This window comes from Pseudophryne corroboree, chromosome 1 (assembly GCF_028390025.1).
Source record: "Pseudophryne corroboree isolate aPseCor3 chromosome 1, aPseCor3.hap2, whole genome shotgun sequence".
Taxonomy (NCBI): Eukaryota; Metazoa; Chordata; class Amphibia; order Anura; family Myobatrachidae; genus Pseudophryne; species Pseudophryne corroboree.
The window spans coordinates 612995058-613011419 of NC_086444.1; the positions used below are offsets into that span (position 1 = coordinate 612995058).

Here is a 16362-nt window from a genome sequence, read left to right on the forward strand (position 1 = left end):
TCACTTACAAGGCATGGTTTAGACTTGTAAGCGATTACCCCTTAGAAAACATTGCTATAGACCACAGGTTCTCAAACTCGGTCCTCAGGACCCCACACAGTGCATGTTTTGCAGGTAACACAGCAGGAGCACAGGTGTATTAATTACTTACAGACACATTTTAAAAGGTTCACACAGGTGGTGCTAATTATTTCACTTGGGATTCTATGAAGAGACCTGCAAAACATGCACTGTGTGGGGTCCTGAGGACCGAGTTTGAGAACCTGTGCTATAGACCATATATAATGTGAATTACCAATACTGTATTATTGTACATACTGTACACTAACCAGTGTAAAAGGAGACACATATTTATATATGTTCAGGGCAGATGGTAGGTTCTTTTGCAGCACCCCAAAACTACCAGACTTGCTCCAATACTCTTTGATTGTGGAATGGTGCCCACATCTGGGAGAAAAAAATATATAACTGAGGTGGGAGGGATACGTTTAATTTACCGGCTGTCGGGATCCCGGCAGTCAGGATAACAATGCCGGAATCCCATCAGCCGGCAATGCCACCAGTTGGAATCCTGGCAAAACAGGGCTATTCCCACCCGTGGGTGTCCACGACACCCATAAAGTATGAATACTGTAGATCCTGTGGCGCGTGCGGCGAGCCGCCGAGCCCGCAAGGGAACACATAGCGCTCGCCCTGCCGCCGGCATTCTGGCGGATGGGATGCCGATGTTGGGACATTTGAAAGCCGGCATCCCGTCCACCGGTCACCCATACCGAACTCGTGGGCTGCTCTACAGCAGCATCTAGCAGCTTACTATGATTGCTGGCACTATAGATTGTTTGTCTGAAGTATTACATACAGTATACTGCACTTTGTATGAGGCAGACTAAAGCTCGCTATGGGGCAGATGTACTAACCTGGAGAAGGCATAAGAAAGTGATAAACCAGTGATAAATGCAAGGTGATAAACTCACCAGTCAATCAGCTCCAATATGTAAATTAACAGCTAGGAGCTGATTGGCTGGTGCTTTTATCACCTTGCACTTATTACTGGTTTATCACTTCTTTTTGCCGTCTCCAGGCTTAATACATCTGCCCCTATGTGCGTAATACAGCTATAGGGCGGGATGTAATGTCGCCCGAGTTTGGCGACCGTGCGAAATACTGGCCAAACTCTGGTGTTTTTTTTAAAGGGGCAATCACTTGCAAGACAAAACCATGCCTTGTTAGTGATTGCCCCTTTAAAACTTGGATGGCATTACATCCCGCCTATTATGTGGACTGATGATATTTGCTCTAAAATCGAGCATTGCAAACCCTCCTCTGGAAATCCTGCATTTACCCCTGGATATCACGAAATTGAGGCACAGGGGTCCATTTATTAAAATATATTTGCAGCATATCCCGCAAAAATAATCAAAAATACACGCAAATATTAAGTATCCCGACGATGTAGCAAGGAGTGACCACAGCAGAAATCCTCCATTTCCGACAGTAGCTGCAGCCCTCCATAGGTTTCTATGGTGCTGCTGTACTGCTAAATTTACCAAGGTTTGCATTCTGGAGTTTGGCCCGGCATCTTCAGATGGCGTTAGCCTATATTAACCTAAAAATTCAGTTTGCACATGCACTTTCTGATGGCGGTGCACCGTAGCAGCGATGAGGGTGCAAAGCAGGAAGTAATGTAATCACAATGGGGTCCTACAGTATTTCAAAGTGACACTTTGAAAAAGGATTCTTTATCCAAAACGCATCAGTGGATTGTAGGGAATGGACTGGAGACATCCTCTATGGTTGGTCGGAACACATAAGAACTTTGTACTAAATTTTTAGTTGAGTTATTTCAGGATTTGGGAGTTAGACCTGCATTCTGTTTGGTTTTCTCCGCCAACCTGGGAGTTAATATCTCCAGTCAGGGGTTCTAACTGATATTTTCCCAGGTTTGTTCTCTTGTTTGTACCTTTTTTCTAATTTTGAATATATGCTGCTGTTTTTATTCTTGTTTTTAAGTGGTTTTATGACCAATTGGATCGATTACCCACGGTTTTATTATAACATCTGAGGACATATGTAACCAGACACATGGGTGGATGTCAGCCCCCTGAGTAAACAGGACTAACCCAAAGAAACCTTTATATGAACAGGTATTCTTTCAAGGTCAGTCGGGGTCCTGATTGGTGTTGTATTGCACGTGTGGATGGAAATTTATTTGTATGGGCCATGCATATAGAAACCTTTTGGTGCACTACTTTAAGGTTAGTGTCTCGCAGTTTCCCCACTTGGCATAAACCCTGTTATTGTGTGGACTCTCATAACCTGCTTTCTATCTTTGCATGCTCCCCTTGGAGACATGATAAGACACTTGGATGGTCTTTTTGAAGTGCACTACATGTGTAGGAAGTGGACATTATAAAAGTATCCTGTCTGGAAAGATCTGGCTCTGAAAGGCAGCGCTTGAGTTCTATTTCATGATAATAAATATGCCCCTTAATGAGGAAAAACGTGGTGGAGGTGAGGAAGGACTGAATGTAAGCAGAGTACCATGCGGGTAGTCAGCTGTTAATATGTGCAAAGAAGAATGCTTTTAATCAGTGTGTGGATACGAACAGGGAGATGACGTCAACGCGTTTCGTCCCGTCACAACTCAGGACTTCCTCAAGACTAGTCTTGAGGAAGTCCCGAGTTGTGACGGGACGAAACACGTTAAGTCACACAGTAGTGCCCCTTATTCACATTTTTTCACACAGTAGTGCCCTTATTCACATTCAGTCACACAGTAATGCCCTTATTCACATAACGTCACACAGTAGTGCCCTCTTTTTCAAATTATACCACACAGAAGTGCCCCTTATTTACATTACATCACACAGTAATGCCCCTTATTCACATTACATCAGACAGTAGTGTCCATTATTCACATTACACCACACTGTAGTGCCCCTTATTTACATTATGATACACATTAGAACCCCTTATACATGTTACACCACAGAAGTACCCTTTATACACTTTACACTGCAGTAGTAAGCCTTATATGCAGTGTGCAACGGAGTAGTGTGTACCCCTTTACACCATATGCCACAAAGTAGTACACCGCTTATACACAGTATGCCACACAGAAGTATACTTCTTATACAAGGTATTTCACACAGTATTACACCCCTTATACATGGTATGTCACACAGTAGTACACCCCTTATACATGGTATGCCACGCAGTAGTACACCCCTTAACACAGTATGTCACATCTGAGGGTTTAGCTTGGCTTGGGTTGGTGAGGTGGTGCCGGAGGCTGGAGCTGTAGTAGTTGGAGCATGAAGGAAGTATTAAGGCTTTATCCATCTCCTACTCACAGAGACAGAAACAGTAGGTGATTGGACCTTTAGGTGAGTCGTTGATGCTTTAATGGTGGTTGTCTTGAAGGCGCGAATGATTGAAAAGAAATAGCTTTATTAAAAGCAAAAAAAAGCAAAAGCTTTAGAATGGAACTCCAGACTGGAAGCAGGTAACGTAGGTAGTTCTAGCACAAGCTGAAATACTGGAACTAAACTAGAGCAGAGCTGGACTGGAACTGTGAGGACGACTGGTATGGAATCATTAACTCCTAGGACTGGCACTGAACTGGAGACTGGATAAATGAGTTTGTGGTAACTGGACTGGATAGTGACAGAACTGGAACCAGATAGGTGACTGGACTGGAACCGGAGAATGACAGGACTGGAACGGAGAATGACAGGACTGGAACTGGAGAGTGACCAGACTGGAATGGATAGGTGAGCGGACTGGAACTGGTGAGGCAACTGGACTGAAACCAGGCAGGTGTTAGGTCTCTGTATTAACCAGACTGGAACTTGTGAGCAATTGAGAAGCAGGGATAATAGATACCCAGACTGGAACTGGATTGGTGGACTGGAACCATACTGACACTTTGATATCAGGGAGCTTAGCACAAAGCTGCAGTCACTGGAGAAGCAATGTTGTACTGGCAATTTGAGAGTGGCCAGGAAGCTTACTTTATAGGCATCAGTGTTTCGTAATTGGCTGCTGTGATCAGCTGACTGAGAGCTGCGACTGGAGTGGATGAAAATGATCGGTGACAACTTCCAACATGGCTCTGCCCTCATCTGGAGTAAGCAGGTCTGAACACTAGAAAGGCGGAGAGGGAGCCGAGTGCTGTGGCGAGTGGAGCCCAGATACCAGTGACGTGCGGTGGGGTGAGGCAGGTGAGGTAGAGCCTTTCCTGTTATATTAATGTTTGTGCCAGAGTTTTGACTGTAAAAAGTATATGAAAAATACAAATAATTTGTTTGAAATATCTTCTTTGCACTATTCTAATCACTTTTATAGCCAAAACTCTGGAGTAAAAAGTCTATGGCAGGCGAGGCAGTGCCTATCTTTTCCGCACATCTCTGATTAAAACTCACCAAATTTCCATGAGTTTATACTGCTGTATAATGCCCAGATGTACGCTTTGGCTCATATATTGTGTGTAAATCAGGCTCCTGAGCCATTTAGCTCACTGCACGTCCCTGCCGGATACAGCATAACACTGAGAGGTGTGCAGTGCAGCGGCAGTGTGGACCTCAGCCTCCGCTGGGAGTGAAGCCCTCAGCATCCACCAGGAGTGAATCCTGCATGCAGATCCCAGCACCACCCGCGAGCAGTGTAAGAGCACACGGAGAGCAGACTGCAGCACTAGCCTGGAGAGGCACCGCAAAGGTAAATAAGATGGCTTAGTACTCCGGATCATGACACAGCATGCCACACAGTACTACACTCTTTTACACAGTATGCCACATATTAGTACACCCCTTATACACGGTATGCCACACAGTCACAGTAGTACCCCATTTTGACAATAAAAAACACTAGTCCTGCTGCTAGATCACGCTTAAGCAGCACTTTCGTAGGTATTAAAAAGGTATGCTTAATTTAAAAAAAGGTCCATATTAGGCAAGAAAACAAGCGCTTGAGTTAGATTTGGGTGGGTTATATTGTTTCTGTGCAGGGTAAATACTGGCTGTTTTATTTTTAGACTGTAATTTAGATTTCAGTTTGAACACACCACCCCAAATCTATCTCTCTCTGCACATCTGCCCTCACCTGCACTGCACACACGGGACGGTCATTCAGATCTGATCGCTGCTGTGTGTTTTCACACAGCGGGCAATCAGATCCAAACTGTGCATGCATATGCAACGCACTGCGCTGGCGTGTCACACAGCTGCAACGGGCTTCGGCGCCCTCCGACGGGATGGTGCGAAGAATCCATTCACATGGACGTTCGCAAGGAGATTGACAGGAAGAGGCCGTTTGTGGGTGGCAACTGACCATTTTCAGGGAGTGTCCGGAAAAACACAGGTGGGATCAAGCGTTTTGAGGGAGGGTGTCTGACGTCAGCTCCGACCCCGATCAGCCTGTTCTCATCGCACTGGAGGAGTAAGTCCTGGGCTGCACAAAATCGGTTTGTGCAGCTCTGCTACACATGTGATCGCACACTTGCACAGCAAAAAAACACTCCCTATCTGATTGCAGGACTGCAAAAATCGCTGCCTAGCGATCAGATCTGAATTATCCCCATTGTTTGGCCCAATTGCTAACTTTTTTGGTTTGCTAATAAACCTGAATAAGGCCCATAGATACGCCCCCATTTTCTTGAACGACAGCCGCCCCCGCCCCAGTCCCGCGAATGCCTTTGCCTGTCAATAAGGCAGAGGTGTTCGCATTTTTAGTGAAGTGATCACAGGGCATGTTCCGCACATGCGCAGAACAGATCTTGCGCGGGGTGGCTCTTGATATGCCGACTGTTGGGACCCGGCAAATAGCGTACACATGCCACCGTGCACGCAAGGGGCTCTTTTGCGCTCGCCCTGCTGTCAGTATACCGGCGTCGGTATGATGGGCACCGAGATCCTGATACCGGTATACCGTAGTAGACCCCCTGCGCGTGCACAGTCCCAGAACATCAGGAAACTGCACTGAGGATCACATTAGTAATCCTTAATGAATCAGGCACAGAGTTGTTATAGGATCAAAACGAAAACCTGTCAGTGTAAAATTAAATGGTATCATATTAAATCTAAAAAAATTACATGGAAGCAGATAGTTTTCTAATATAATTTATTGCTTTGTTAAGTGCATTTTCAGTGGTATAAAGTTACACTGGTTATTTCACCAGATAGACACACCCACAAGGGGAATATATTAGCTTATATGCGTGATGCAATGACAGAAAATCTTAGTACGTTAATGTACAGTTGTTGGTATGTGATAAGTGTTCATAGACCACAAGCTCTGTTTAGTGTATTATACTTACTGTATGATATAAGCAAGTTGTGCAACACATACAGGATTAAGGAGTCTATTTACTAAGCCTTGGAGGAGATAAAGTGGACGTAGAAAAATCAGCTTCTAACTGTCATTTTTCAAACCCAGCCTGTGACATGGCAGTTAGACGCTGATTGGCTGGTACTTTATATCTGTCCACTTTATCTCCATCCTAGGCTTAGTAAATAGACACATTAACTAGTAAAAGTAAAGGGCAGTGTGTTTCAAACATGCATATTTAAATGACGTTATTCAGACTTGCTGATTTTTGTTTTGTATATATATATATATATATATATACACACATATAGAATTGTATATATACAATCTCACTAAATAGTATAGTAAGTATTAGTGCCATTTTATGATCAGCTCCTTGGTTTGCAGTGGCTCAGTTATGTCATAAAGCAAACACTTGGCTCTTGAATAGCTGCAGACCTTTATTAGGTGTCAGAAGTACACAGAGCCTTCATGTCGGTCATATTCTTGAATTTGCTTCTTGATGTGGGTCAGTTTCCCTTTTAAGTAGATACACCGTTCCCGTTTTTCTTTGAATGCAGGATCCTGAGGGAAAAAGATTAATAAGTGTAGTTATCAAATAATTATACATGACATATTTAAGAAAATTCTTTCCAGTTTACATCGGTTAATCCACATTATGGTGCTGGACAGAGTGGAGCTGTCTCCAAAGTCAGCTGACCAAACACTCTTTGGAATGTTGCACTGCAGCTTCAATCCTGAGGTTACTCTCATAACACTCAATGAAACAAAGATTGACAAGAAAGTTATGATTTCTGTTAAATCTTTTGGGGCAATGGAATCATGTTACGCTTTTGCTGATTTCTTTTCATGATTTTTGCGATAAGCTTTTCTTGGCACTGTTGTCTATATTTTATCAGTTAGACGCATGGGTATGAATCATGCTGTACAGAAACAAGGCTCACTTGTCTGTTTGTTTGTACTTAGCATTATAATTATGAGCTGCCAGTATGATTGCGTAGCTAGATACAATGACATATCAGTCATAAATTAAGTACATTTTAGCCTCTGTGAACCTTTATTCATGCAGGAGAGCTCTAGGGATGAATGGGATGACTATAGCATATATTACTGGAAAAAAAATCAGTTCACTTGTATGTGGTAGGTTTTTTCCATTGGCTCCTGCACCTCAGGCTGTCATTTATATACTCATCATTCACTGCTTGTATTAGGAAACAGCAATTATATAGTGCACTGATCTTTCAATGTGTGCTTCTCCCTGCATAACTGTATCTGATGTTGTACAGCACTGTAACTGACAGGCACTGGGACCAATACTGATTATAGTCACCACAGCGCTTGTACATTTCATGCAGTAGGAACTTAGGAAGTATTGTCAGTATTTTACTCTATCACTGACTGCGTCCTCCTGCAGCCATTTTATGGAAATGGCTGAAGCTGTATGGGTGGGAAATAATGCCAGGAACTGGTGGGTAATGTCCAAGGAGTAAATTTACTAAAGATTGATCTTGTTTTTTTTTTAGAGTCTTTCCATTAGTTTCACAATCCTATAATTTACTAAAGACAAAACAACAAAAAAATGTCCAAATGACCAACATAAGAACATCGGCTCACTGTCAATCTTTTTTCGTTAAAAGCATAGAAGCTCAGGATTTACTAAGCATTGGGATTAGAACCCACCACAAAGTTGACAGCAAACCTGCCCAAACAATAACAGGTGAGTTAGTGTGAAGCACTGTACAGATCACTATGATATGTGCAAGCTTCATTTGAGTAATACTGTTAAAAGGGTTAAAATGTTAAAAAGAACAGTGTGGGGTACCTCCAAATTTGTATCCAGTCAAAAGGCCTCTGAGCCTAGGCTGGTATTGGAAAATAATAGGAACAAACAGTATGCTTCCCCCCCTGCTGCAATGTTCCAATAACTAGAATTAGGCTGAGCAGTTTGGGGCTGGTTACCATTATGGCAGAGGGACACCATGATGTGTGCCCCCCTTCTATAGCATAAGCTGCCCTGGCCGGTTCAGCCTATTGCTAGTTATCAGCAAATAGGGGGGATCATTTCCCCTCCTATCTTCCATTACTAGCCTAGACTCAGAAGTGCAGCATTGGTTATTAATTCGGGGCTGGGGGAACGTCATATTACAAAACTGATGCACAGTGAATAATGGGTTCTAAGACTGCAATCCTCATCAATGCCCATCAGCTTCAATCTGACAGCAGATCCGACCCTTCGTAATTCACCCCCAAGTTTTACAGGAGCAAATGTGCTAACAAAATAAATGGAAACGACTGAGACTTGAAACAGCCCTATGCCCGGCTGCACAGTATCACTGAAAAGTGGAAAAGCCCAGCAATAGCTATTGTATCTGTCTGACATGTTCAGTTCAGCAGGATAGAAAACATTCAGTAAAATACAATGTTTGTATCAGCTCTTTCTTGGTTTAGTACAGCTATGAGATGGCAGCACTGCCAGGCCAGGTTTCAGTAGTGAGGTGCTACATCTGCCATTCTAAATTCAATTCATTTCTATTAGAATAATTCTTTATGTGGTGGTAACGTTTCTGTCCTGTGTTACATGCCCTAGAAAGGAATAAGTACAGTGTTACGGTTATATGGCATGCTAAATAATCTTTCCCAATCATTTCTAAACAGATATACACCTCTTATAGCTTTGTATTTTGTTCATTTGTAGATCTAATTATGTTGGAACTGACATAGTTTATTAGTACAGGTTGAGTATCCCATATCCAAACATTCCGAAATACGGACTTTTTTGAGTGAGAGTGAGGGTGTGTACACACGGTGAGATATTTTCTTTCGATTTTGACTATATAGTCAAAATCGCAAGAAAAGTTAGTGCAGATCGCAAGGTGAAAGTCACCTTGCGATCCTAATGCGCGGTCCCGCCAGGTCGGCATCGCAAGAAAAGATAGACTGTGCAGGCAAGTCAATCCCTGCTAGATCGGTGTACTATCTAGTTCATATCACATGTCAATGACATCTCACATAAGCCAAAATCTCACATAAGCCAAAATCGTAAGCACACATAGTCCATATCTCAAGAAAAGTTAGTCAAAATCGGTGGTGCTGGGCTCCGGGGAGTTTAAGGGAAATCGCAAGTGAAAATCGGGCATAGCAAGGATCTCACCGTGTGTACACACCCTGAGATAGTAAAACGTTTGTTTTTTGATGGCTCAATGTACACAAACTTTGTTTAATACACAAAATTATTAAAAATATTGTATTAAATGACCTTCAGGCTGTGTGTATAAGGTGTATATGAAACATAAATGAATTGTGTGAATGTAGACACACTTTGTTTAATGCACAAAGGTGGTCATTCCGAGTTGATCGCAGCAGCAATTTTGTTAGCTGTTGGGCAAAACCATGTGCACTGCAGGAGGGGCAGATATAACATGTGCAGAGAGAGTTAGATTTGGGTGGGGTGTGTTCAAACTGGAATCTAGATTGCAGTGTAAGAATAAAGCAGCCAGTATGTACCCTGCACAGAAACAAAATAACCCACCCAAATCTAAATCTCTCTCTGCAAATGTTATATCTGCCCCCCCCCCCCCCCCCCCTGCAGTGCACATGGTTTTGCCCAATTGCTAATAAACTTGCTGCTGCGATCAACTCAGAATTACCCCCAAAGTTATAAAGAATATTGGCTAAAATTACCTTCAGGCTGTGTGTATAAGGTGTATATGTAACATAAATGCATTCTGTGCTTAGATTTAGGTCCCATCATCATGATATCGCAATATGGTATGCAATTATTCCAAAATACGGAAAAATCCGAAATCCAAAATACTTCTGGTCCCAAGCATTTTGGATAAGGGATACTCAACCTGTAATACATTGTAAGCTTGTGAACAGGGCCTTCCTAGTTCCTACCTCTAAGACTGTCTGTAAGTTCCCAGTTTTGATGTATTTCTGTTGCTCCATTTGCTAAGTGCAATGGAATCTGCTGCGCTATATCAGAAGCTGTTATTAATAATAATAATAATAATAATAATAATACATGATGAAGAATGCCATATGACGATCCCCTTACAGACCAATGGCGCACCCAGGGGGTGTTTCCGAGCACCCAGAAACCCCCCTCCACCAAATTATTATTATTTTTTTTTTTTTTGCTGCATGAGTATTATTAATGGCTGTCTTCCTGGTGGCACTTGTAAGTGCTTAATAAATGTTTACTTTATTTTAATTATAGGTCATATATATCCATGTGCATACATATATACACACATGTATATACATACATATAAACACACACACATATGATATATATACATGTGTATATACGTGTACTGTATGCATGTATACATATATATATATATATATATATATGTTTGCATGTTTAATATGCTATGTGTATATGTGTGTATGTATGTGTGTATATATATATATATATATATATATGTATATATATATACACAGACACACTAGTTTTACGGACCCAGCATATACTGGGTCACCTCAGTCCCCACCCCCGTGCTTGGCTTCACCCAGTTCTGGAAACCCCCCCATGCAAATCCTGCGTTTGCCACTGCAGACATATACCCCTTCTCAGTAACTCCACTTCTAGTTTCAACTACACTGCACTCCTTCTACTGGGCTCATTGACAAGTGGATGTACATCATTTCCACATTACGGATGCACACCAAAATGCGTATTTATATGTCCATTTATAGGTTGTTTTTTTTTATATAACTTCTTATGTCTGGAGAAGTGGAACAGGGGTGGCATAGATTTGGTGCAATGATCAGGTGACCTGAGGTTGCCTAGGACACCATAAGTTAGTAGTGCTTATCATATTGTGTTAGGAAGCCTATCCCTAGTGCGTGCTAGAGGGCTAGTGCAAGGATGATATCAGCAGAACCATGTACTGTAGTTGTTTCCGATTGGCTGCTTTCATATTGAACCTTCCAGCTATTAGTACATATGTATATCATTTGTGTCATGGCTAAATTATATAACTTCTTGGCTGTATATTCACATTACTTAAATTGCACTTCCATTTAGACTAGTGTAGCAAAGATTCCCATTTCACTATAAAAGGACAAAAATAAGAGATGTTTGAAATTAATGTAATTTATATTTGTGTTTGTACGTAATAACATTTTATATTGAAAATGGGACTTTTGTATTTATTGATAACTGGCCAGACAATATGCTCTGTTGTGTACAATACATTATTATATTGTGTACAAATAGGGTATCGCAACTTTAGCTTTTACTACAAAACCACTTATGTTACTTTTTTTTTTAATTGGATACAACATGAGATGTGCCTCATTCAGCAAATGCACTTAAACTTTTTTTAAAAGGCACCCTCTCCAATCCATTCATTCATACATATGTACATACTGTATGTACATTTCTATTTCACTGTCATTACAGTAAGGAAATGCATGAGACAAATGGGTCAATCACCTTGAGCGTCTTATGATGAGTGTATTAACTATTAACTAAACGTGTAAGTAGAGGAAGTACAGGAGAGGGAAGTTACTACCTCAGTTTCGGTACTCCCACTTCAGATTGGATAAACCCTATCATGTCATAGTTTTATTTGACAGATATTTCAATTCTATGATATTCATACATACATTTTTTTTCTGCCCATATTTTTCAGCAATGGCTTTAACTCTGTCTGGTGCCTGTAAGATTGGAGACAAAATGAGTCCAAGTATATTAAGGACTTTGTAGCATTGATGTCAGTAGTATTCTTTACAGATGACTGAGATTGCCTGTGATTAGGCAGTAGGCGATTCTTACAATATTAGTGCCTATGTAAATGAGCAGGATGATACTGATTTCAGTAGGCGTTTTAGTAGTTTAATAAAATGATTCCTTTCACAATAGCTTTACGAAGAGGAATACATCTACAAAAAGACACTGTGGGGTAAATTTACTAAGGTGGGAGGTTTTTTTTAGAACTGGTGATGCTGCCCATAGCAACCAATCAGATTCTATCTATTATCTTTTAGAAGCAGCTAGATAAATGTTAAGTAGAATCTGATTGGTTGCTTTGGGCAACAGCTCCAATTCTAAAAACTCCCACCTTAGTAAATTCACCCCTTAACATCCATATTTTGACCTATACATAATACCCTGAGAGTTGCGTAAATCCAGTGACCTAGTCCATACAAGACAAACCAGCTTCTAAATCAGGGGTGTAAGTTTATACCTGGCGCCTGGAGGCAAAATTGACGGTGGTGCCCCTCCCCACCAGTGGCTGATCGGCAGCCAGAAAAGCCATTGGGTGAGGCACAAAGGCAAACATGTATAAAGGGGCAGTGGTAAACAGGGGTCAGGGGCAGATAGGGAGGGAGAACAGAGGAACAGAAGGAACAGAGGAACAGAAGTGATGGAGGCAGAGGCACATATATAAGGGGGGGGGGGTGCAGAGTCAAGGATATGGGGAGGGGGTAAAGGAAAGATGAGAAAGGGCAAAAGCACATATACAGAGATGGTATAGGCACAGATATGGGGCAGGGGCACACAGACAGGGAGTGGTTAGAGCAACATAAGTGAGGGGGGCAGAGGCACAGATATGAGGGGAGCAGAGTCATGGATATGAGGAGGGGGCAAAGATTAGATGGGAAAGGGCAAAAGCACACATAAAGAGAGGGCATAGGCACAGATTTGATGAATGGGCACTGGGCAGGGGCACACAGACAGGGAGTGGTCAGAGGAACAGAAGTGAGGGGGGCAGAGGGACAGATATGGGGAGGGGGCAGTGCACATATACAGTATGGGGAAGTGACAGAGGCAGGAATGGTAAGGAGGACAGTGAAACATACTGTACAGCAGAGAAGGGATATACCTCTGTGCCCTGCAGCGCTGTCCCACTTGCAATGGTATCTTCTGTGTGTGTACAGTGCACTGAGTGCAGTGCTGCACACTATGTCCTGGAAATGGGAGCAGGAGGGAGGAGTGGAGGAGAGCAGGGGGCTGGCCAGGCAGCTGTAGAGGCAGAGCTGAAAGGGATCCGTTGTGATCCCAGAGAGTGGGGACACGACCTGCATGTAAGAGTGAGTAGGGCAACAATCCTAAGTGCCAGGGATCCCTGTGGTGATCTGCAGAAGCAGATCACCATCCTATACAGTGAATGTGTGCAGGTCAGGGGCGGGGCTTCAGACGGGCATTGCTAGCCAGCCTGTCACCGTTTGTACACAGTGAGTAAGCATGCGGTGAGCCTCTGCTCACTGCAGATGCCGGCACCGGGCACAACTTGGTGTGTATATACTATATTGCCAGCCCCTGGAGCATAGTGGCTTGCTTCCTAGCCCTGTGTTGCAGGGTCTGCTCATCTGTGCCCCCCTGATGGCTGGAGCCCGGCGGCAAATGACTCATTTGCCTCTGGGACTTCCGCCACTGTTCTAAATTACTACTGCTAGAAATCTACAGGCTAAATTGCCAGAATTTCCTGGTCCTGTAACTTGCAGGCTATTCCATATGGACCATTGGGGCAGATGTATTAAGTCTGGAGAAGGCATAAAGAAGTGATAAGTGCAAGGTGATAACGCACCAGCCAATCAGCTCATACCTGTCAATTTACATATTGGAGCTGATTGGCTGGTGCATTATCACCCTGCACTTATCACTGCTTTATCAGTTCTTTATGCCTTCTCCAGACTTAATACCAGTAGCTCACGCAGGGGGGGTTTCTGAGTAGCTGGAAACCCCCCTCATGAGCCAAATGTTTTATTACTGAAACAGAGACAGCATTGTCTCCGTCTCAGCAAAAGCCGAGATCGCGACCGCTGGAGCAGCAGCAGAGAGCTACAGTACGTCGCTCCCTGCATAGTCAAATAGTGAAAGTCTGTGGAAGCTCAGCCACAGCAGCTTACTCCCTCCTCACAGAACACACAGTCCCCAGAACGCCTGAATCCCTAAAAGGTTTCCTTGGCCCTATTGTCTTCCCAAAAGAGTATTCATCCCAATAGACATACAGAACATAAGAGGCGGCACTCAAAGGCTTGCAATCAAGTGAAAAACGTGTATCCAAATAGACTGATTGCAAGCCTCTGAGGGCCACCTCTTATGTTGTGGATGTCTATATTATATACACACACAAGTATATTAGGAAGAGACAGGGCTGCAGAGAATTGTGTGAGGGTACACAGTGACGGTGACAGCTGGAACGCGGCCAGAGAGCCCCTTCCATTCTCCTGCGCACCTGTCCTGCCACAAAATCCAGGTGGATGCTGCCCGTGTCCGGTTCCAGCGGCAGCTCCAGCACCATAACAGCAAACAGCACGGGCCATCGGGACTGGGACAAGTGAACGGGTAAGGGGAAGGCGGGTGTTGCTTGTTAAATTTTTTCCCTTCATTTGCGTACATTTGTACTGTACATGAAGTATGTGTATTGTATATACATATATATGTGTGTGTGTGTGTGTGTGTGTGTGTGTGTGTGTGTGTGTGTGTATGGGTGTAGTATGGTATGCCGGCGGCCGGGCTCCTGGCGACCAGCATACCGGCGCCGGGAGCCCGACCGCCGGCATACCGACAGCATGGCGAGCTCAAATGAGCCCCTTGCGGGCTTGCTGCGCTCGCCACGCTGAGGGCACGGGTGGCACACTATTTTATTCTCCCTCCAGGGGGGTCGTGGACCCCCACGAGGCAGGAAAAGTGTCGGTATGTCGGCTGTCGGGATTCCGGCGCCAGTGTACTGTGCGCCGGGATCCCGACAGTCGGCATACTGAAGACCACCCGTGTATATATGTGTATGATATATATATATATATGTGTGTGTATTTATATATGTGTATATATGTAAAATATATATATATATATATATATAAATAATGGCAGGAATGAACCATCACTCGATGCTGGAGAAAATGCTGAACGGTGCCCTCAGTGAGTTGATAATAACAGACTTAGAAACTGCGGCACTCGTGGTAATATTGAAGAAGAGGAAAAGATCTTTACTGGGTCATATGTACTACAGAGTTGCTTATCATAGCCAATGTTTCGGTGCTGCAAGCACCGTTTTCAAGGCAGGCATGAACAAATAACAATTAGACAAATGTTCATGCCTGCCTTGAAAACGGTGCTTGCAGCACCGAAATGTTGGCTATGATAGGCAACTCTGTACTACATATGACCCAGTAAAGAGCTTTTCTTCTTCAATATTACCACGAGTGCCGCAGTTTCTACATCTGTTTTATTTATATATATATATATATATATATTTACGTGAATATGGAATCTGTATGTTTTACCGGTACATGGGATGTCACCTGGCAGTATACCATCAGCTGCCTCCTGTCTGTTGGAAGTGAGGCAGAGAGTCCCCTTGTGGGCTCGTTGCGCTCGCCACACTTCAGACCCGGTAGCTCACTCCGCTCGCCACATGTTTTATTCCCACTCGGTTGGTGGCTTGGACGCACCATCTGAGTGGAATACCCTGCGGATGTTGGGATTTTGTTCAATATTTCACTGGCTGGCAGGATTCTGGCGTCGGTCTCCTGAACGGTGGGATACCGCCAGCAAGCATTTTAACTGCATCCCATATATATTAGAGATTAGCGGGTTCGGTTTCTCTGAATCCGAACCTGCACGAACTTCATGTTTTTTTTCACGGGTCCGAGCGACTCGGATCTTCCCGCCTTGCTCGGTTAACCCGAGCGCGCCCGAACGTCATCATGACGCTGTCGGATTCTCGCGAGACTCGGATTCTATATAAGGAGCCGCGCGTCGCCGCCATTTTCACACGTGCATTGAGATTGATAGGGAGAGGACGTGGCTGGCGTCCTCTCCATTTAGATTAGAAGAGAGAGAGAGAGAGATTGACCTGATTTACTGGAGCTTAGGAGTACTGTAGAACTGTAGAGAGTGCAGAGTTTACTAGTGACTGACCACAGTGACCACCAGACAGTGCAGTTTTATTTAATATATCCGTTCTCTGCCTGAAAAAAACGATACACAGTGACTCAGTCACATACCATATCTGTGTGCACTGCTCAGCCCAGTGTGCTGCATCATCTATGTATATATCTGACTGTGCTCAGCTC

The 16362-nt window shown here is 43.5% G+C and overlaps 1 protein-coding gene across 2 annotated transcripts in view; it reads right to left on the bottom strand.

Annotated features, from left to right (window-relative positions):
* Window positions 1-6127: 6127 nt before the first annotated feature.
* The window catches only part of OCEL1 (occludin/ELL domain containing 1), a 60698-nt gene continuing 50463 nt past the window's right edge, over window positions 6128-16362 (bottom strand). For both annotated transcript variants that reach the window (XM_063914406.1, XM_063914405.1), the window contains exons 5-6: window positions 11944-11994; window positions 6128-6891 (exon numbers count right to left, since the gene is read on the bottom strand). In XM_063914406.1, coding sequence (XP_063770476.1) covers window positions 6778-6891; window positions 11944-11994 — 165 coding nt within the window. In that variant the 3' untranslated portion in view covers window positions 6128-6777. The remainder of the gene's footprint in view (window positions 6892-11943; window positions 11995-16362) is intronic.